At 40.4% G+C, this 15,634-nt stretch overlaps 1 protein-coding gene and 1 pseudogene across 1 annotated transcript; both read left to right on the top strand.

The window, feature by feature from the left end:
* Positions 1–4,160: 4,160 nt before the first annotated feature.
* CENPW (centromere protein W) lies at positions 4,161–11,517 on the top strand. The gene is made up of 3 exons (XM_041744821.1): positions 4,161–4,346; positions 8,252–8,365; positions 10,362–11,517. Exons 1-3 carry the CDS (start codon positions 4,221–4,223, stop codon positions 10,386–10,388), a joined length of 267 nt encoding a protein of 88 aa, XP_041600755.1. The 5' UTR covers positions 4,161–4,220; the 3' UTR covers positions 10,389–11,517.
* Positions 11,518–13,101: 1,584 nt separating this feature from the next.
* On the top strand, positions 13,102–13,202 carry LOC121485959 (annotated as a pseudogene).
* The last annotated feature ends 2,432 nt before the right edge of the window (positions 13,203–15,634 follow it).

Genomic DNA, 15,634 nt, shown 5'->3' on the forward strand with positions numbered 1-15,634 from the left:
ACGGTTCTTAGAAGATGTCCAGCAGATCAAAGTCTGAAAAAGATGTGATCAAAACAGAAAGTAGAGTGATGTGTTTTGAAGGTGGAGGAAGGGCCTTGAGCCAAAGAATGGAAATGGCCTCTAGAAGTTAGAAAAGGCAAGGAAACAGACACTCTCCCAGAGCCTCCAGAAGGAAGGCAGACTGCTGACACTGATTTTAGGATTTCTGACCTGCAATACTGAAAGATGGTAAGTTTGCACTGTTTGAATCCATTACATGGGTGGCAATTTGTTACAGTAATGCTAGGAAACTAAGATATACAACAATAGGTATTTCCATTCCCCTCTTAATGAATAATAACTGTCTCCAATTATTTCTATCATAAATAAAACTACAATAACAGTTTTCTATATGCAGAAGCCATATTAGATGGTGAAAAGTGCTATAGAGAAAACTAAACCACAGAGAGAGGATGTTTATATCAGTGGGGATATGTGCAGTGTTATGTTGGTAAACGTTTAAGAATTTCTTTTCCAAAAGACACAATAAAAAAAATCACTGATTTGTGCATTTTCCAATTCCAGTGGTGTAAATACTTTTGGCTACTAACATAACGTCACTGAACACAGTGCTAAGAAGTCAAGTCAGCTTTTGCACACTGTCAGACCTGTGTCTGTGCATGTGCACATGTGTGTGTCTAGGTGTATACGTGTATCTATGTGTGGAGTTTCTATTTTAAATAGGAGGTCTCTCTGATCCTTGTCAGAGCAGAGACTGAAGGAAGTGATGGAGACACTTCTGCGAGTAAATGAGGAAAAAGCATTCTTAGCAGAGGGAATAATAAGTGCAAACACCTGATGGGGGAGTAGTTGGTGTATATGATGGATTTCAGGTGTGTTTGAAGGCTATCGGGGATGCTAATACGGCTGGAGGAGAGTGAGTTGCTTAATTGTGGGAGATAAGGTCAAAGAGTTCATTCTGCATTTGTATGTGTGTTTGTACTTGGCAGGCAGGTAAACCTGAAAAGTCATTGTAGGAACTTTTATTTTGATGGAAATGGAAGGGGTTTGAGGAGAAGAGTTACATAATCTGAGTTAAACCTGGCTCTTCTGTCCAGGATAAATAGAAACAGTCTGAGACACAGTCAGGAGGGTGTTGCAATAATCCAAGTGAGAGATGAAGGTGACTTGGCCAAAAGGGATCAGATACTACAAACAGAGCTCACAAAATGTGTTGAAAGATTGAGTGTGGGGTGAGAGAAAGAGAGGAGCCAAGGATGATTCCAAGATTTTGGCTTGAGTAATTGGAAAAATGGAAGTGCCGTCAGCTGTGGTAGAGAAGTTGGTGTTAGGAGCAGGTTTGGGATATAGGGTATTATCAAGAGCTAATTTTGGATGTGTTAAATTTAGGTGACTTAAAATTCCAGCCTAGTGGAGAATTGGATATAAAGGTCTGATTAGGGAAGAGAATTAGCAGGAGATGTAAAATTGGTACTTAAAGTCATGGATGAGATCACATAGGAAGAGTGTGTAGATAGAGAAGAAATCTGATGACTGAGCTCCGGGGTACTTCAGTATCTAGAGATAAAGGACACAAGGAGAAACCAGAAATGGAGAATGAGTGGTTGTCAAGTAGGAGAAAACCAAAAGAGAATAGCATCAAATTAAAGAAAATGTTTCCTGGAAGGAAGAATTATAAAGCCCAACAGATACTCCTTGTTAGTCAAATAAACTGAAGTCTGAGAATTGGCCACTGGAGTTAAAGTATACTTACTTATGTTGACATACAACAACTTTGAGAAATAAGAACAAAAGTCTGATTGCAGTAGCTTCAGGGGAAAATGGAAGTAAAGGAACTGGAGACATCAAATTTAGCCAATGCTTTCTAGTTTTTTTGTCAAAGGGCAGTAACCAAAGATGGGATCAAGAAAGAGGTTTTTAAAAAAATTTTTTTTTAATTTATTTATTTTACCGGGGGGGGGGGAGGGAGAGAGCACAAACAGGGGGAGCAGCAGGGAGAGGGAGAAGCAGGCCCCCCCATGGGGCAGGGAACCTGATGTGGGGCTTGATCCCAGCACCCTGGGATCACGACCTGAGCTGAAGGCAGACGCCTAACTGACTGAGCCACCCAGACTACCCCAAAAAAGTCTTTAAAAGAGTAGACATTACAACATGTGTACAGAGGGGAAAAAAAAACCCAGCAAGAAAGGAAAATTCATAAAGAAGAAGAAGAGAGAATTAAAGGTCCTTAAGAAAGGGAGGGGACTGGGATCTAGGGCACATGCGGAGTGGACATCTTAGATGGTTCATTCATAGGAGCAAGTGGAGCCTGAAGGTGGTGGTGGGAGTATCTGGAAAGTCTTTATGAGGTGCTTCTAGTTTGTTAGGGAAGCAATGACATCAACTGAGGTCAGTGAGGGATAGGAGTGAAGGAGGGAGGTTTGTGGAAAAGGATGGGTGGATGGAAGAACTTAGCAGATAGCAAAAGATTGCAGGTAATCTGTAAAGCCCACTCGAATGCTCATAAATTTAAGCTGAGACCAGACCCAGGCCGGTCTGTGTGATTTTCTTAAGTCAAAATATCAAGGCTCAGTTGAAAGCACCCAACAGACCAAGATGTTAATTTAAGCAGGGTTGGCGATTGGTCAGGTGACTATAAGGTGAAGGAAAGAGAATGGCTAGAGAGCTGAGAACTGCAAGGAAATATAATAATGCCCAACAGGCCGCAGGAGGGAGGATAAGCAGAAGAGAAGGGTTGGTGGCCCGGTGGGCAAAGAAAGGAAGAGCCTGCTAGCCCATCCAGGTGTCACGTGAGCATCTCTGGATTGGGGACACTGGGAGGAGGAGTGAGCTGAACCCACTGAAGAGGGTGCAGAGTGAGAAGACTGAAGGTATGGAAGGGTGTGGGACTTGGTGGTGACAAGCCCTGGTGTGACTGCAGGGGAGAGTGGCCCACAGGGTGAAAGGTGCTATCACGGGCAGAGAGAGGGTCGCAGACACGGGGGTGGGGGGCAGAGGCGGGAGGGACCACGTAGGGACATGGCTATCACGCCAATTGCCAGTTGTTGGGGATAATGATCACGGGCATTACACCCTGCACGTGTGCACACACTAACAGGGTCAACGTGACCTGACCACTTGCTTACGCCCATCCCTATCCGTGGAATCAGAAGCCCCCCCCCCCCCACACACATGCTCCATGTGGAGCACGATGAAGTCTAGGAACTACTTGCACTGGCAGCACAGAAGATGCAAATATTTATTTATTTATTTATTTATTTATTTATTTATTTATTTATTGGTGTTCAATTTGCCAACATATAGAATAACACCCAGTGCGCATCCCATCAAGTGCCCCCCTCAGTGCCTGTCACCCAGTCACCCCCATCCCCTGCTCCCCTCCCCTTCCACCACCCCTAGTTCGTTTCCCGGAGTTATGTGGTCTATGTATACAATGGAATATACCTCACCCATTAGAGACGACAAATACCCACCATTTGCTTCAACGTGGATGGAACTGGAGGGTATTATGCTGAGTGAAATAAGTCAATCGGAGAAGGACAAACATATGGTCTCATTCATTTGGGGAATATAAAAAACAGTGAAAGGGACTAAAGGGGAAAGGAGAAAAAATGGGTGGGAAATATCAGGGAGGCAGAACATGGGATGTAAAAATTGTTGGGGGACGCAGCAAGGGTTTGAATGGCGTGGCATTTACATTGCATCTAGGGGGCAGCCAGGCGCGGGGCGGGGCGGGGGGGGGGGAGGGGAGGTCACCAAGGCGTGACCCCGGGTCCCAGGATCGAGTCCCACGTCGGGCTCCCTGCAGGGTGCCTGCTCCTCCCTCTGCCTGGGTCTCTCATAAATAAATAAAATCTTAAAAAAAAACTGCATGTAAAGTGATTGCAAAGGTAAAGGGCAGGGGCCCTACCATGAAAGTGCGCAGTAGTATTAAAAAAACAAAACAAAACAAAACAAAACAAAACAAAACAAAAAAACCCCGCAAGTCAGGGTCACGAAAAGGTCTCAAGCAAGACCAAGCGCGAGCACGTAACGGCGGGACTTGCGGGCTCCCGCTCCCGGCAGAGCATCCCGCCGGAGTCCTTCCGGGCGCCCCCCGACCAGCCGCGGGCTCTGGGGGCGGGGCTGGCGCCGGGCTGACGTCACTGCCGAGCGCCCGGCGCGCTCCTGCGGCGCGGGATTCAAACGCTGCGTGCGGGGTGTCGCGGCGGCGGGGAGCCATGGCGGTTTCGGGCGCTCTGTCCCGGAGGACGCACGTAAGGCGGAAGGCGCCCCGGACCTTCCTCAGGCGCCTCTTCCGGCGACAGAAGCCGCGGCTACGTCTGGAGACGGGTGGCGACCTCCTGGTGAGCCGATGGCCCTGGGGCGGGGGGGGGGGAGTAAACGCCGGCGGGCGCCCCGCCCTCCCCCATCACCCCCCTGCCCTCCCCCCTCCCCTCCCCCCTATCTCCCCCGGACCCCGCTCCCCTACCCCATCACCCCCCTACCTTACCCCCCTCACTCCTACCCTACCCCGCCCCCGCGCCGCCGTGGAGGGCGCTTCCGGCCGTTGGTGCCGCCGACGGGTGGGTGTCGGGGCCGCGTCCGGGGGGAGCCGGCGTTCGGTCCCTGCTCTCGGCCTCCGCGTGGTCGCTTTCCCCGGGGCGTGGCCGGCCGCCGCCGCGAAGGGCGGGAAGGCTACGGGGTTAGGAGTTGATTGCGGGGGGGGGGGACCCCTGGGGGCTCTGCGGTTCAGCGCCTGCCTTCCGCCCGGCCGTGACCCCGGGGTCACGGGATCGAGTCCCGCGTGGGCCTCCCTGCATGGAGCCTGCTTCTTTCTCTGCCTGTGTCTCTTATGAATAAATAAATAAATAAGATCTTAAAGAAAATTAATTTTTTTGGTTGGGGGGGGGGAATCCCTAGGTGGTTCAGCGGTTTAGCACCTGCTTTCGGCCCGGGGCGTGACCCGGATCGAGTCCCCGCAGGAAGCCTGCTTCTCCCTCTGCCTGTGTCTCTGCCTCTCTCTCTCTGTTTCTGATGAATAAATAAATAAAATCTTTTAAAAAGAAAATAATTAATTTGGGAATTCTGCCCGGGTTCCGCCAACTGCTGTAAAGGGCATTGCTGACCTGCCCTTTTAGGCGCGTCCCTCCTTGCCTGCCTTCCCTGCTTCCTCCGTTGTCCACCAAGCCTGTATCTCCCCCCGCCACCCGGTCCCGTCCCTGAGCTTCCTCCCCGCGGAACCCCGGCTCCGCCTCACCTGTGCTTTCAGCTGTGAATTCCTTCCCCCGGACAAAGCGGAGCACCTGCTAGTTGGCGACTGAAGGCAAACCACCGACTCCTGGCTCCCACCGCCAGCAGTGCCCGATGAACCAAACCCCAGACCAAACCACCGCGTTGTATTTTCTGTCTTGAGATAAATGTGCAGTTTCTATGTCGAACGCCCGGAACATATGTTTCTCCAGCAGGACAAACGCTCCTTCCCTAGGGTTTATTTTTTTTTTTTTTAAGATTTATTTTATTTATTTATTATAGACATAGAGAGGCAGAGACACAGGAGGAGGGAGAAGCAGGCTCCATGCAGGGAGCCTGACTGGGACTCGATCCTGAGACCCCAGGATCACACCCTGGGCCAAAGGGAGGCGCTAAACTGCTGAGCCACCCAGGGGTCCCCTCCTTCCCTAGGATTTAAACCGTGAGCGGTACCTCCTCGCATTTGTCACAAGAACTTTTTTTTTTAATATTTTATTTATTTATTCATGAGAGACACAGAGAGAGGCAGAGACACAGGCAGAGGGAGAAGCAGGCTCCGTGCAGAGAGCCTGACGTGGGACTCGATCCAGGATCTCCAGGATCACGCCCTGGGCTACAGGCAGAGGAGATGCTCAACTACTGAGCCACCCAGGCATCCCTTGTTTTGACTATTTTAATTTAAACTGTAGTACAGAGGTACCTGGGTGGCTCAGTTGGTTGAGCATCCATCTCTTCCGCTCAGGTTCTGAAATCAATTTCAGGGTCCTGAAATCGAGCTCTGCATGGGGCTCCGTGGTCAGGAGGGAGTCTGCTTGAGATTCTCCCTTTGCATTTACTCCTCCCTTGCATGAGCTTTCTCTCTAAAACAAATGTCTTAAAAAAAAAATCTTAGTGCATTTGAGTGGCACCACTCAATTAACTATTTTATGAGAGAGGATTAGGATTAGGTTACTTAAAAAAATTCTGTGACAATCAAGAAAGCAATATTTATTTGTCTCAGGACCTATGGCTCATGTTTATGAAGAGGAAAAGAGTTTCCTTGTAGGTTAATAGGGTGAACCAACTCTCAAAACAGTGTGGGTTTTTTTTCCCCTTTGCATTTTTTGCTTTTCATTTTTTCAAAATTGAAGTATAGTTTATGTACAACTTAGTGATTCAATAAGTTTGTGTTCTATGCTCACCACAAGTGTAGCTGCCACTACCGTGCAGTGCTATTACAATACATTGACTGTGTTCCCTAAGCTGTACCTTTTATACCCATGACTTACTCATTCCATGACTAGAAGCCTGTATCTTCTACACTTCTAAACCCATTTTGCCCATTCCCCCCTCTCTTCTGTGACACCCGTCAGTTCTCTAAAACAGTGTGGTTTATTGGGGAGTGACTAAAACTTTTTTGTGTGTAATTTGGGGAGATATGGAGGGATTTTTTTTTCTTGCAGTGATAATTATTGACCACCCACTGTATATTGTGCTGTGGACTAAAATCACCGAGGATACAATGTTGGGGAAGATAGACATAGTTCTTACCTTTATATTTCATTGAGGAAGATAGAAATTGCTGCATGGTGTATATAGTGTGTGCAGTGGTAGGAAGTTCAGGGTGCATAACCTTATTTAGACTTTTCAGAGAAGTTTAGGAACTACTAGGATGCCTGTAGCAAGGTTTTATTTGAATACGGAAAGAAGTTCAAAAGACTTACTGTAGAGCTGTAAGTTGAACGATGAAACTGGGAAAGCCTAGTCATTTAGTATTAAGGAATTTATCCTGGGCATATCTGGAAGCTATGTCTCTTAGAAGTAGGAAATCTAGATTAACAGGAAATTGTACCATATTATAGATTGCTTTTTGCTGCAATAGAAATGGGATGTCATTAGAAGTTTAACAAAGAATTGAATAACATGGTATTACATAATCAGAATTAAGTGCTTTCCCCTAGAGTTCTTGTGACAATTAAAGAAGACCATGCATGAAAAAAGTACCAAAGGAAGGTCTCTGTCCATAGGTTCTTTATCTTATTAAATTTAAATTCCCAAACTATTTTTTTCCACATATCACTAAAACCTTCTTAAACATCTGTAACCATCCACTAAAGATTTTTGCATAATATTTGAATTTAAAACACATTACCTAGTTACTTAATATTTAGTGAACTGTGAGGTGTGAGGGAGTGGTTGTATGTAACACACATAGTGAATATTAGACAAGTATTGTTTTAACTGCAAAGAGTAATATGTAAAAGACTAATATATTAAAGATATTGTCTAATTGTACCTAAATAATGTTTATTTTAATTTCTCAAAAAGTTCATTAAAGATTATAAATAGTAGATATGATTACTTTGATATGTTGGATGACAAGTAAACTTGACCTTTATACATGTATTTTTTACATCAGTAAACTTAACATTTCAATTAACATGTTTTTGAATAGATAATTTGAATTAAATATCGGGTTAAAAAATGTTAAATCCATGGATTGTAGAATGAGAGATGATTAACCTTAAACATAGCTGTTAAGTGTTGATTTTAAGTTTTGGGGAAATTACATTATAAATTTAAATTTATTTGGACTTGGGAGCAAGAATATTTGCTACTTAATAGAATCTTACGTAAGCTTTATAATTATTCTTTACGATGATGTTATCATCTAGGGCCTTTGGTCAGCCTTATTATATCCTTGGTTCATGTATTGCAGTAACTAAGTCTCTTGTATGGAATTTAAGTTGAATTTATCTAACTCTGGGAAACGAACTAGGGGTGGTGGGAGTGACTGGGTGACGGACACTGAGGTGGGCACTTGACGGGATGAGCACTGAGTGTTATTCTGTATGTTGGCAAATTGAACACCAATAAAAAATAAATTTATAAAAAAAATTAAATCGAATTCTTTAAAAAGTAAATTCACTTAAGCACACCAGTAAATATTACAATAAATCTTGGAATCTTATTTTTAAAAATCAATATTTCAGAGTATAAGTGTTTGAATTTAAAAATTCTTTTGATTTTCTTTTTAAAGGTGCATCTGAATTGTTTACTGTTTGTTCATCGGTTAGCAGAAGAGTCCAGAATGAATGCTTTTGAGAATAAGGATGGAGTCATTAAAAAAGAGCATGTACAGGCTGCAGCAAAGGTAAAATCTGACTTTCTTCTCATGAGAGCAGGAATGAACTTAAAAAATATCTAGTTTATCACTTCTGTTTTGGATTCCTTATTCAGGTTATTGACTGATGTTTGCCCGCCCCCCCCCCCCCCCCCACCCAATTATGCAGGCATCCTGGTGTATAGTTAACAGATTCGGGATGAATTAGGCCCAGAATGCCAACCAGTTATCGGCTGCTGTTCTAGCAGTGTAACACTTGCCTAGTTACACAGCAACCGAGGCAGCTGTCGACAGTTGGGGGGATGCTTGGCTTTCTATGTTAATGAATTTAATTGGGGAGATTTTTTTTTTTTTTAGTATGTCCATATTATGGATTTCTGAATATTTCTATGAAATATTCATGGCCATGCTTTATCATTACTTAAGGGAAATGAATGGCTCCTAATCCGTATGATTTATAGTAGGCTGTATATATTTGAGAAGGTTTATCACCTTGAAATTTATGAAAACTTCTTGATCATTTTGAGTTTTTCTGACTACTTATTTGTTTTTCTAACTTTGCGATTTGAGTGACTTAAATCACTTACATAAGCAGAGAAAATTGCTTCTTACTGGTGTCTCTGTATAGTGTTAAGAGTATGATAGGATAGTTCTTTGCAAATATGTGTCCAAGATCATTATTTTCCTTTGATTTTAATAGGTGCTGTACTATAAAAAGCTTTGGGAGTCAGTTAAATTTAGATGATATACTGTATTTCTTTGAATAGTCACAATGTTATATAGAGAGATTATTTCTAGTTATGCAAGAAATTGGCAACTGTGGTTGGGGGAATGATGTGGGGAAGAGACTTAGTTTTGACAGTCAATGTAGACTTTTAATATTTTTTTATTTTGAAATAATTGTAGGCTCACAGAAGATGCAAAAATAATAGAGTTCCCGTGTACCTTTTATTATTTTTTAATTTTTCTTTAAAGATTTTATTTATTTATGAGAGATGCAGAGAGAGAGGTGGAGACACAGGTGGAAGGGGAATGTCCCTTCCTCTCCTGCAGGGAGCCTGATGTGGGACTCCATCCCAGGACCCTGGGATCACACCCTGAGCCAAAGGCAGATGCTCAACTGCTGAGCTATGCAGGCATCCCTCCCGTGTACCTTGTAAAACCAGAGAACTACAAGTATTGGCCTGGGATATAGACTGATTCGATGATCTCTGTGGAAGCCTAGAAGTGTGCATGCCCTGGTAGTTTTTTTAGGGGCTTTAAATTTGCTTATATTCTAATAGGTTTCTAGACTAAAAGCAATATAGGCATTTTTTTTCCTGCAGGTAAAAGTAAAGCTTAAGAGCTTGAAGAGTGTATGTGTATATTTTAAATTTAGGGTTTGTTTTCATCATAGATGTACTTAACCTAGAAATAGGTAAGTTCTTTTAAAAAATTTTCTGGATATATTCTGATCTAATGCTTCCAGTCTTTTATAGCCAAAAATCTGATTTTATTTTCTCATGGGCCAAATGTTTTGAAAATTGTCAACCTAATGAGTTTATTTAGCATAAGCTGACAGGTCTTGGTCTCTAAATTCATATAATTACAGCTCAAATATAAGAAATTTGGTGTGTTGCATTGGATTTGTATTGCTTTATAGTTGTTAATGTCTGATTTATAATAGGATTTTTGACACTTGGAACATTCTTTAACTCCCTAGATTACTGAATTGTCTATGAACCTCAAGTTGGGAACCATTAGTCTGGGTACTTTGGGCTTACATTTGAAGAAATTAACATTCAGAAGTGACTATAAAGCCAGATTTTCAGAATTGTATGTATCCCATGTTTTCAGAGAAGCGGATTATTTCAGGGAAGTTTAGGATCTTTTATAAGGCAAATGATTCCATAATCACCTTCCAAATTGAGTTTTATAAACTCAGGCTTGCATATTATGTACATAAGATGATTTAACTTTTTGTTGAGGAGTTTTGTTTTATTTGCCTTGGGTATAATATGAATCTTCATTTTTTTCCCCCTCACAGGTAATTCTAAAGAAGAGCAGAGGTTAGAAGTCAAAGAACACATTTTTGAAAATTATATATTAGGTGGTAACAGACTGTGAAGGCACTTTTTACTTATCAGTTAATATTTTGTATTAAAATATTGACTATTTGAGGGATGTGTGTATTTGTATATTTTTTTACTGATACTGGAATATCTCAAGCACATACGTAGTACTATATAACTTTTTTTTGGGGGGGAATTGTTTCATTCACTTTCAGTGGTCTCCTTTTACTTCCATTTTGTTGGTATTACAAATGTTTTACATAACAAATGACATTTGCTATAGGAAGTAGTTTGAAGAGATGTGTTAGAATTGTTTATAAAGGATTTAGATTTAGTTACAATTAACTACGGACAAAATTTAATTTCTGAAGAAAGACTATATGCAGTCAATCTAGGTACATTTTAATACTGATTTTAATTATTTAATGCCTTCACATTAGCAATGCAATTTTTACTTTACACAATAAATGACATTTCTCAACTAGAAACATCCGCAAGGTGCTTTCAAAACCTTGATCTCTTCCCAATCTAAAAACAGAGCAAACGGACTTATTTTAAGTAAGTTTAATAGATGGGTGTTTCATTTCCCCCTAAGGAATCCTTAAGAAGTTTATTTTGTATCTGATAGTTACTTTTATTCCCCGATGGTTACATTTTGAGTAGTTATAGTATAATACCCAAACCAGGAATTTGATATTAGCATAGTGTGGGTGTAATTTTATTATGTATAGATTTGTGTAACCACAACTATAGTCAAGATAACAGAATTATTTCATCACCAGTAAGTTCTCCATCGTGCTGTTCTTTTAAAATTAACACTTAGCTTTCTATGGACACTGACCCTCACCTCCCCCCCATCCCTAAACCATGGCAATCACTAATCTTCTCTCCATCTCTATAATTTTATCATTTTTTAAATGGAATCATACAGGTTATTACTTTGGGGGATTTATCCCCCCTCCCCCACCATCCCTGCATAACTTCCTTGAGATGCATTCAAATTTTTGCATGTAGGAATTCCTTTTTATTACTGTGTCATATTCCATGGTATTTATGTACCACAGTTTGTGTAGCTATTTACCCATTGTAGTGCATTTTGATTATTTCCAGTTTTTGGCTATTATAAATAAAGCTGCTATGAACCAATGTGTATAAGTTTTTACACGGATGAGTTTTCATTTCTCTGGGATAAACGACTGGGAGTGTAGAGTGGTAAGTTTATCTTTAGTTTTTTACAAAGAAATGGCCAAACTGTTTTCCAGAATGGCTGTACTATTTTATATTCTCATCAGCGATTTATGAGAAATCCAGTTTCTTCACATCCTCATAAACATTTGGTAGTGTTAATTTTTATTTTAAGCTGCTCTGATGGGAGTGTGTCTCATGGTTCTTTCCGTTTCCCTAATGGCTAATGATGTTGCACATATTTTCATGTTTATTTCTCATCCATATTTCCTCTTTGGTAAAATATTTCTTCATTTCTTTTGGTTATTTTCTGTTTGGATTGTTTTTACAATGTTGAATTCTAAGTAGTTTATTTTAGGTATGGGTTATTTGTCAGATACGTGGTTTGCAATATTTTTTCTGATGCCTTTTATGCTCTTAAACAGAATCTTGTGGAAATCAACAGTTTTTCATTTTGATGAAGTCCATCTTAATTGGGTTTCCTCCCACCCTTTTCATGGTATTGGTGTAATGTTCAAGGACTCTTAACCAAGCCCTTGATCCTGAAGATTTTCTCCTATATTATGATTACTATTTTTTACAAGTTTTATAATTTGTTTTACGTTTAAGTCTCTGGTCTATTTTGAGTTAATTTTTGTATGAGGTGTGAGGTTTAGGTCAAGATTTATTTTTTTGACTGTCGATATTAGCACCATTAGTTTGTAAAGACTGCATTTCCTCCATTGAATATCTTTTGCACTTTTGTCACAAATCTGTTAGTCATACTTGTATGGGGTCTTCTGAGTTCTTTGCCCCATTAATTGTCTCAGTCCCTCCACCAATAAAACATAGTCTTTAGTTCTGTGCCTACATAATCAGTTTTGAAATCAGGTAGAGTGATTCCTCTCACATGATTCTTGTTCAGAATTGTTTTGGCTTGTGCTTGCTTCGGCAGCATATATCCTAAAATTGGAACAATATATGGAAAACAATATGGAGAGTCCTCAGGAAGTTAAAAATATAGCTACCGTACAACCCAGCAATTGCACTACTAGGAATTTACCCCAAAGATACAAATGTGATGATCTGAGGGAGCACCTGCACCCCAATTTTATAGCAGCAGTGTCCGCGATAGCCAGACTGTCCCCGATGTCCAACAGATGAATGGATAAGAATATATATATATAGAGAGAACGTTAAGTGTATATGTATATACACACACAAACACAGTGTAATGTTACTCAGCCATCCAAAAGGATAAATACCATTTACATTGATGTGGATGGAACTGGAGGGTGTTCTGCTGAGCAAATTAAGTCCATTAGAGAAAGACAGTTACATGGTTTTGCTCATGTAGAATATAAGAAACAGTGCAGAAGATCATAGGGGAAGGGAGGGAAAACTGGGAAGTCATCAGTAGAAAACCATGAGAAAGTATAGAAAACAAACTGAGGGTTGCTGGAGGGGAGTAGGAGGATGGGGTAATTGGGTGTTGGGCACCGGATGTTATATGCAACTGATGAACACTACATATGAAACTAATGATGTACTATATGTTGGCTAATTTAAATTTAAAAATTGGAGTGATACAGAGATTAGCATGGCCCCTCTGCAAGGATGACAAGCAGATTCATGAAGCATTCTGGATTTTTAAATGGCTATTGGAGATAGACTTGAGTACTTGTTGAAAACTGGTAAAAACAACAACAAAAAATTGTTTTAGCTCTAATAGTTCCTTTGCCTTTCCATATAAATTTTAGAATGATTTTGTTTGTATTTATAAAAAAAATTAATAATCTTGCCAGGATTTTGATAGGAATTTCATTAAACCTGTATCAATTTGGGGAGAATTGACATCTTTATCCTATTGAGTTTTCCAATCTGTGGATATGGAATGTCTGTTTATTTACATCTTTGATTTCTTCATCATTGTCTTGTAGAGTACTTTATCTATTTCCTTTCTGTTTAGAGAACTCCCTCTTTTGATTGTTTTAGGGTAGGGCTTCTGGCGACAAATTTTATTTCCTTCATCTGAGAATGTCTTGATTTCACCATTATTCCCCATGCATTTTTCGCTGGATGTGAAATCTGATTTGACTGTTCTTTTGTACTGGGGAAATATTGTATCTTTTCCTTTTGGCTTCCATGGTCTTTGATTAAAAAAAACAACTGTAATTAGTACATTGTTTCTCTGGCTATTTTCAAGTTTTTTCTTTTGTCTTAGTTTAGAAGATTGATAAGATGTACTTTGGCATGGATGTCTTTGCATATATCCTATTTGCAGGTACTTTGTCAATCTGTGAGGTTTTTTTTGTTTGTTTGCCAAATTTGGGAAATTTTCAACCATTGTTTTTTGGAATACTTTTTAGCCCCATCTATCTTCTCTTCTGGATCTCTAATGACACAAAAGCAAGATTTTATTTTAAGTTCCATAAATTTCTGAGGCCTTTCTTTTGGGGGAGGTATCTGTTTTCTCATAGATTGATTCTGTGTTCTGTCTTCTAATTCAGTGATTATTTCTTCTGTTTCTCCATTCTACTGTTGTGGGTTTTTTTTTTCCCCCAGTTATTAATTTTTTTAGTTAAAGTTCCATTTGTTTTTTTTTCTTTATATCTTATATATTTTTGCTGAGACTTCCTACTTTTTTTTCATTAAGTATGTTTGTAATTATTCAAGAGCTTTTATGATGGCTGCTTCAAAATCCTTGTTTGATAATTGTAACATTTGTGCCATCTTGGTGTTGACATTTGTTTTTTTATTCAGTTTGCAATCTTAATTTTTAGTATTTGTGATTTTTTTTTATATTGAAACTTGGACATTGTGGGTATTATGTTACAAGACTGGATCTTATGTAAATCTTATGCTATCACAGGACTTTGCTGGCACCATTCTAGTGGATAAAACATGGTACTGCCTTGTTACTGCTGGTGAGGATAGAAGTCAAAGTTCTCCTCTTAGCCTCTATAGATGGCCAGTGGTGGTGAAGGAAGGAGCTGTCTCTCATTACTCCTGGGTTGAGGTGGGAGTTTAGGCTCCCAACTAGGCCTTTACTGATACATCTTGGTTGGGAGAAGGAGAAGCTCCTTATTACTACTATCCATCTGTATTCCACTGATGTTTTGGGAAGGTAGTCATGTTACCCAGTGGTGAGAAGTCCCAACTGGACTAGTCTCTGATACCATCTAATGGGAAGGGGATATAGTTTTGGGTTACCATAGCATGAGGGTAAAATATCAGATTTCTTATGGGGTCTTCACCGATTGTGAAGGTGTGCTGTCTTTACTGCTGAGTGGTAGGGGTCCTGCCTCTCCCTGAAGTTTCTGATACCTACAAGGAAAGGATGGGATTCCTTGTTACTGCTAGTTATGGATGAATTTCTGGGCACAGGACGAAATTATTAGCTTCTTACTTGATCTCCGACACCACACTGGTGGCAGGATTTAGAATGCTACATAATATACTGGCAAGAGTAAAAATAAAAGTCGAGGCTGTCTACTTGAGTACTGAAGGGGTAGGGGAGGGGGAATGGAAACTGCAGTTTTTATCTGTGGTATTTGGCTGAAATAGATTGTTCTTGTCTAAAATTCTGTTTTGCTAGGATATCCCTTTTCTTGTCTTTTGATTAGAGAAAGTAGGTCTTTTTTTTTGAAGAGGGGGGGAGGTTTTTCAGTTTCCTGCCTCTTGTCTGTGATTATTGGAGTTTCTGTGTTGCCACCTTCTCTAATATCCAATCTAGGATAGAAAGGGAAAAAAGAAAACCCAGGGTACTCATCTCTGTTTTTTGGGGTTGTTTTTTTGGTCCCAAGTTTCTAGCTAGTCTGCTATTTTCTCTCTACTTTTCAGAGTCATATATATGTGTTTGTGTGTGTGTGTATATATATACATATATATACACACACATACATACATATACACCCACACATATACATACATATATGTATATATGTATTATACACATACATATATACACATACATACATACATATATATACATACATATATATATATACATATTTTTCCACGTGGGTGGACATTATCATGAGCTATGCACATCCATCTTAGTGGCCTAATTCTCTGTGTAATT

The sequence above is a fragment of the Vulpes lagopus genome, chromosome 2, assembly GCF_018345385.1.
Source record: "Vulpes lagopus strain Blue_001 chromosome 2, ASM1834538v1, whole genome shotgun sequence".
NCBI classification, from domain to species: domain Eukaryota; kingdom Metazoa; phylum Chordata; class Mammalia; order Carnivora; family Canidae; genus Vulpes; species Vulpes lagopus.

What these genes read in the sequence shown, in the direction of transcription:
- CENPW (XM_041744821.1), top strand. Translation starts at nt 4,221, where the DNA reads ATGGCGGTTTCGGGCGCTCTGTCCCGGAGGACGCACGTAAGGCGGAAG. An exon ending in AGACGGGTGGCGACCTCCTG is followed by an intron (nt 4,347 to 8,251) that starts GTGAGCCGATGG and finishes TTCTTTTTAAAG; the next exon opens with GTGCATCTGAATTGTTTACT. An exon ending in ATGTACAGGCTGCAGCAAAG is followed by an intron (nt 8,366 to 10,361) that starts GTAAAATCTGAC and finishes TCCCCCTCACAG; the next exon opens with GTAATTCTAAAGAAGAGCAG.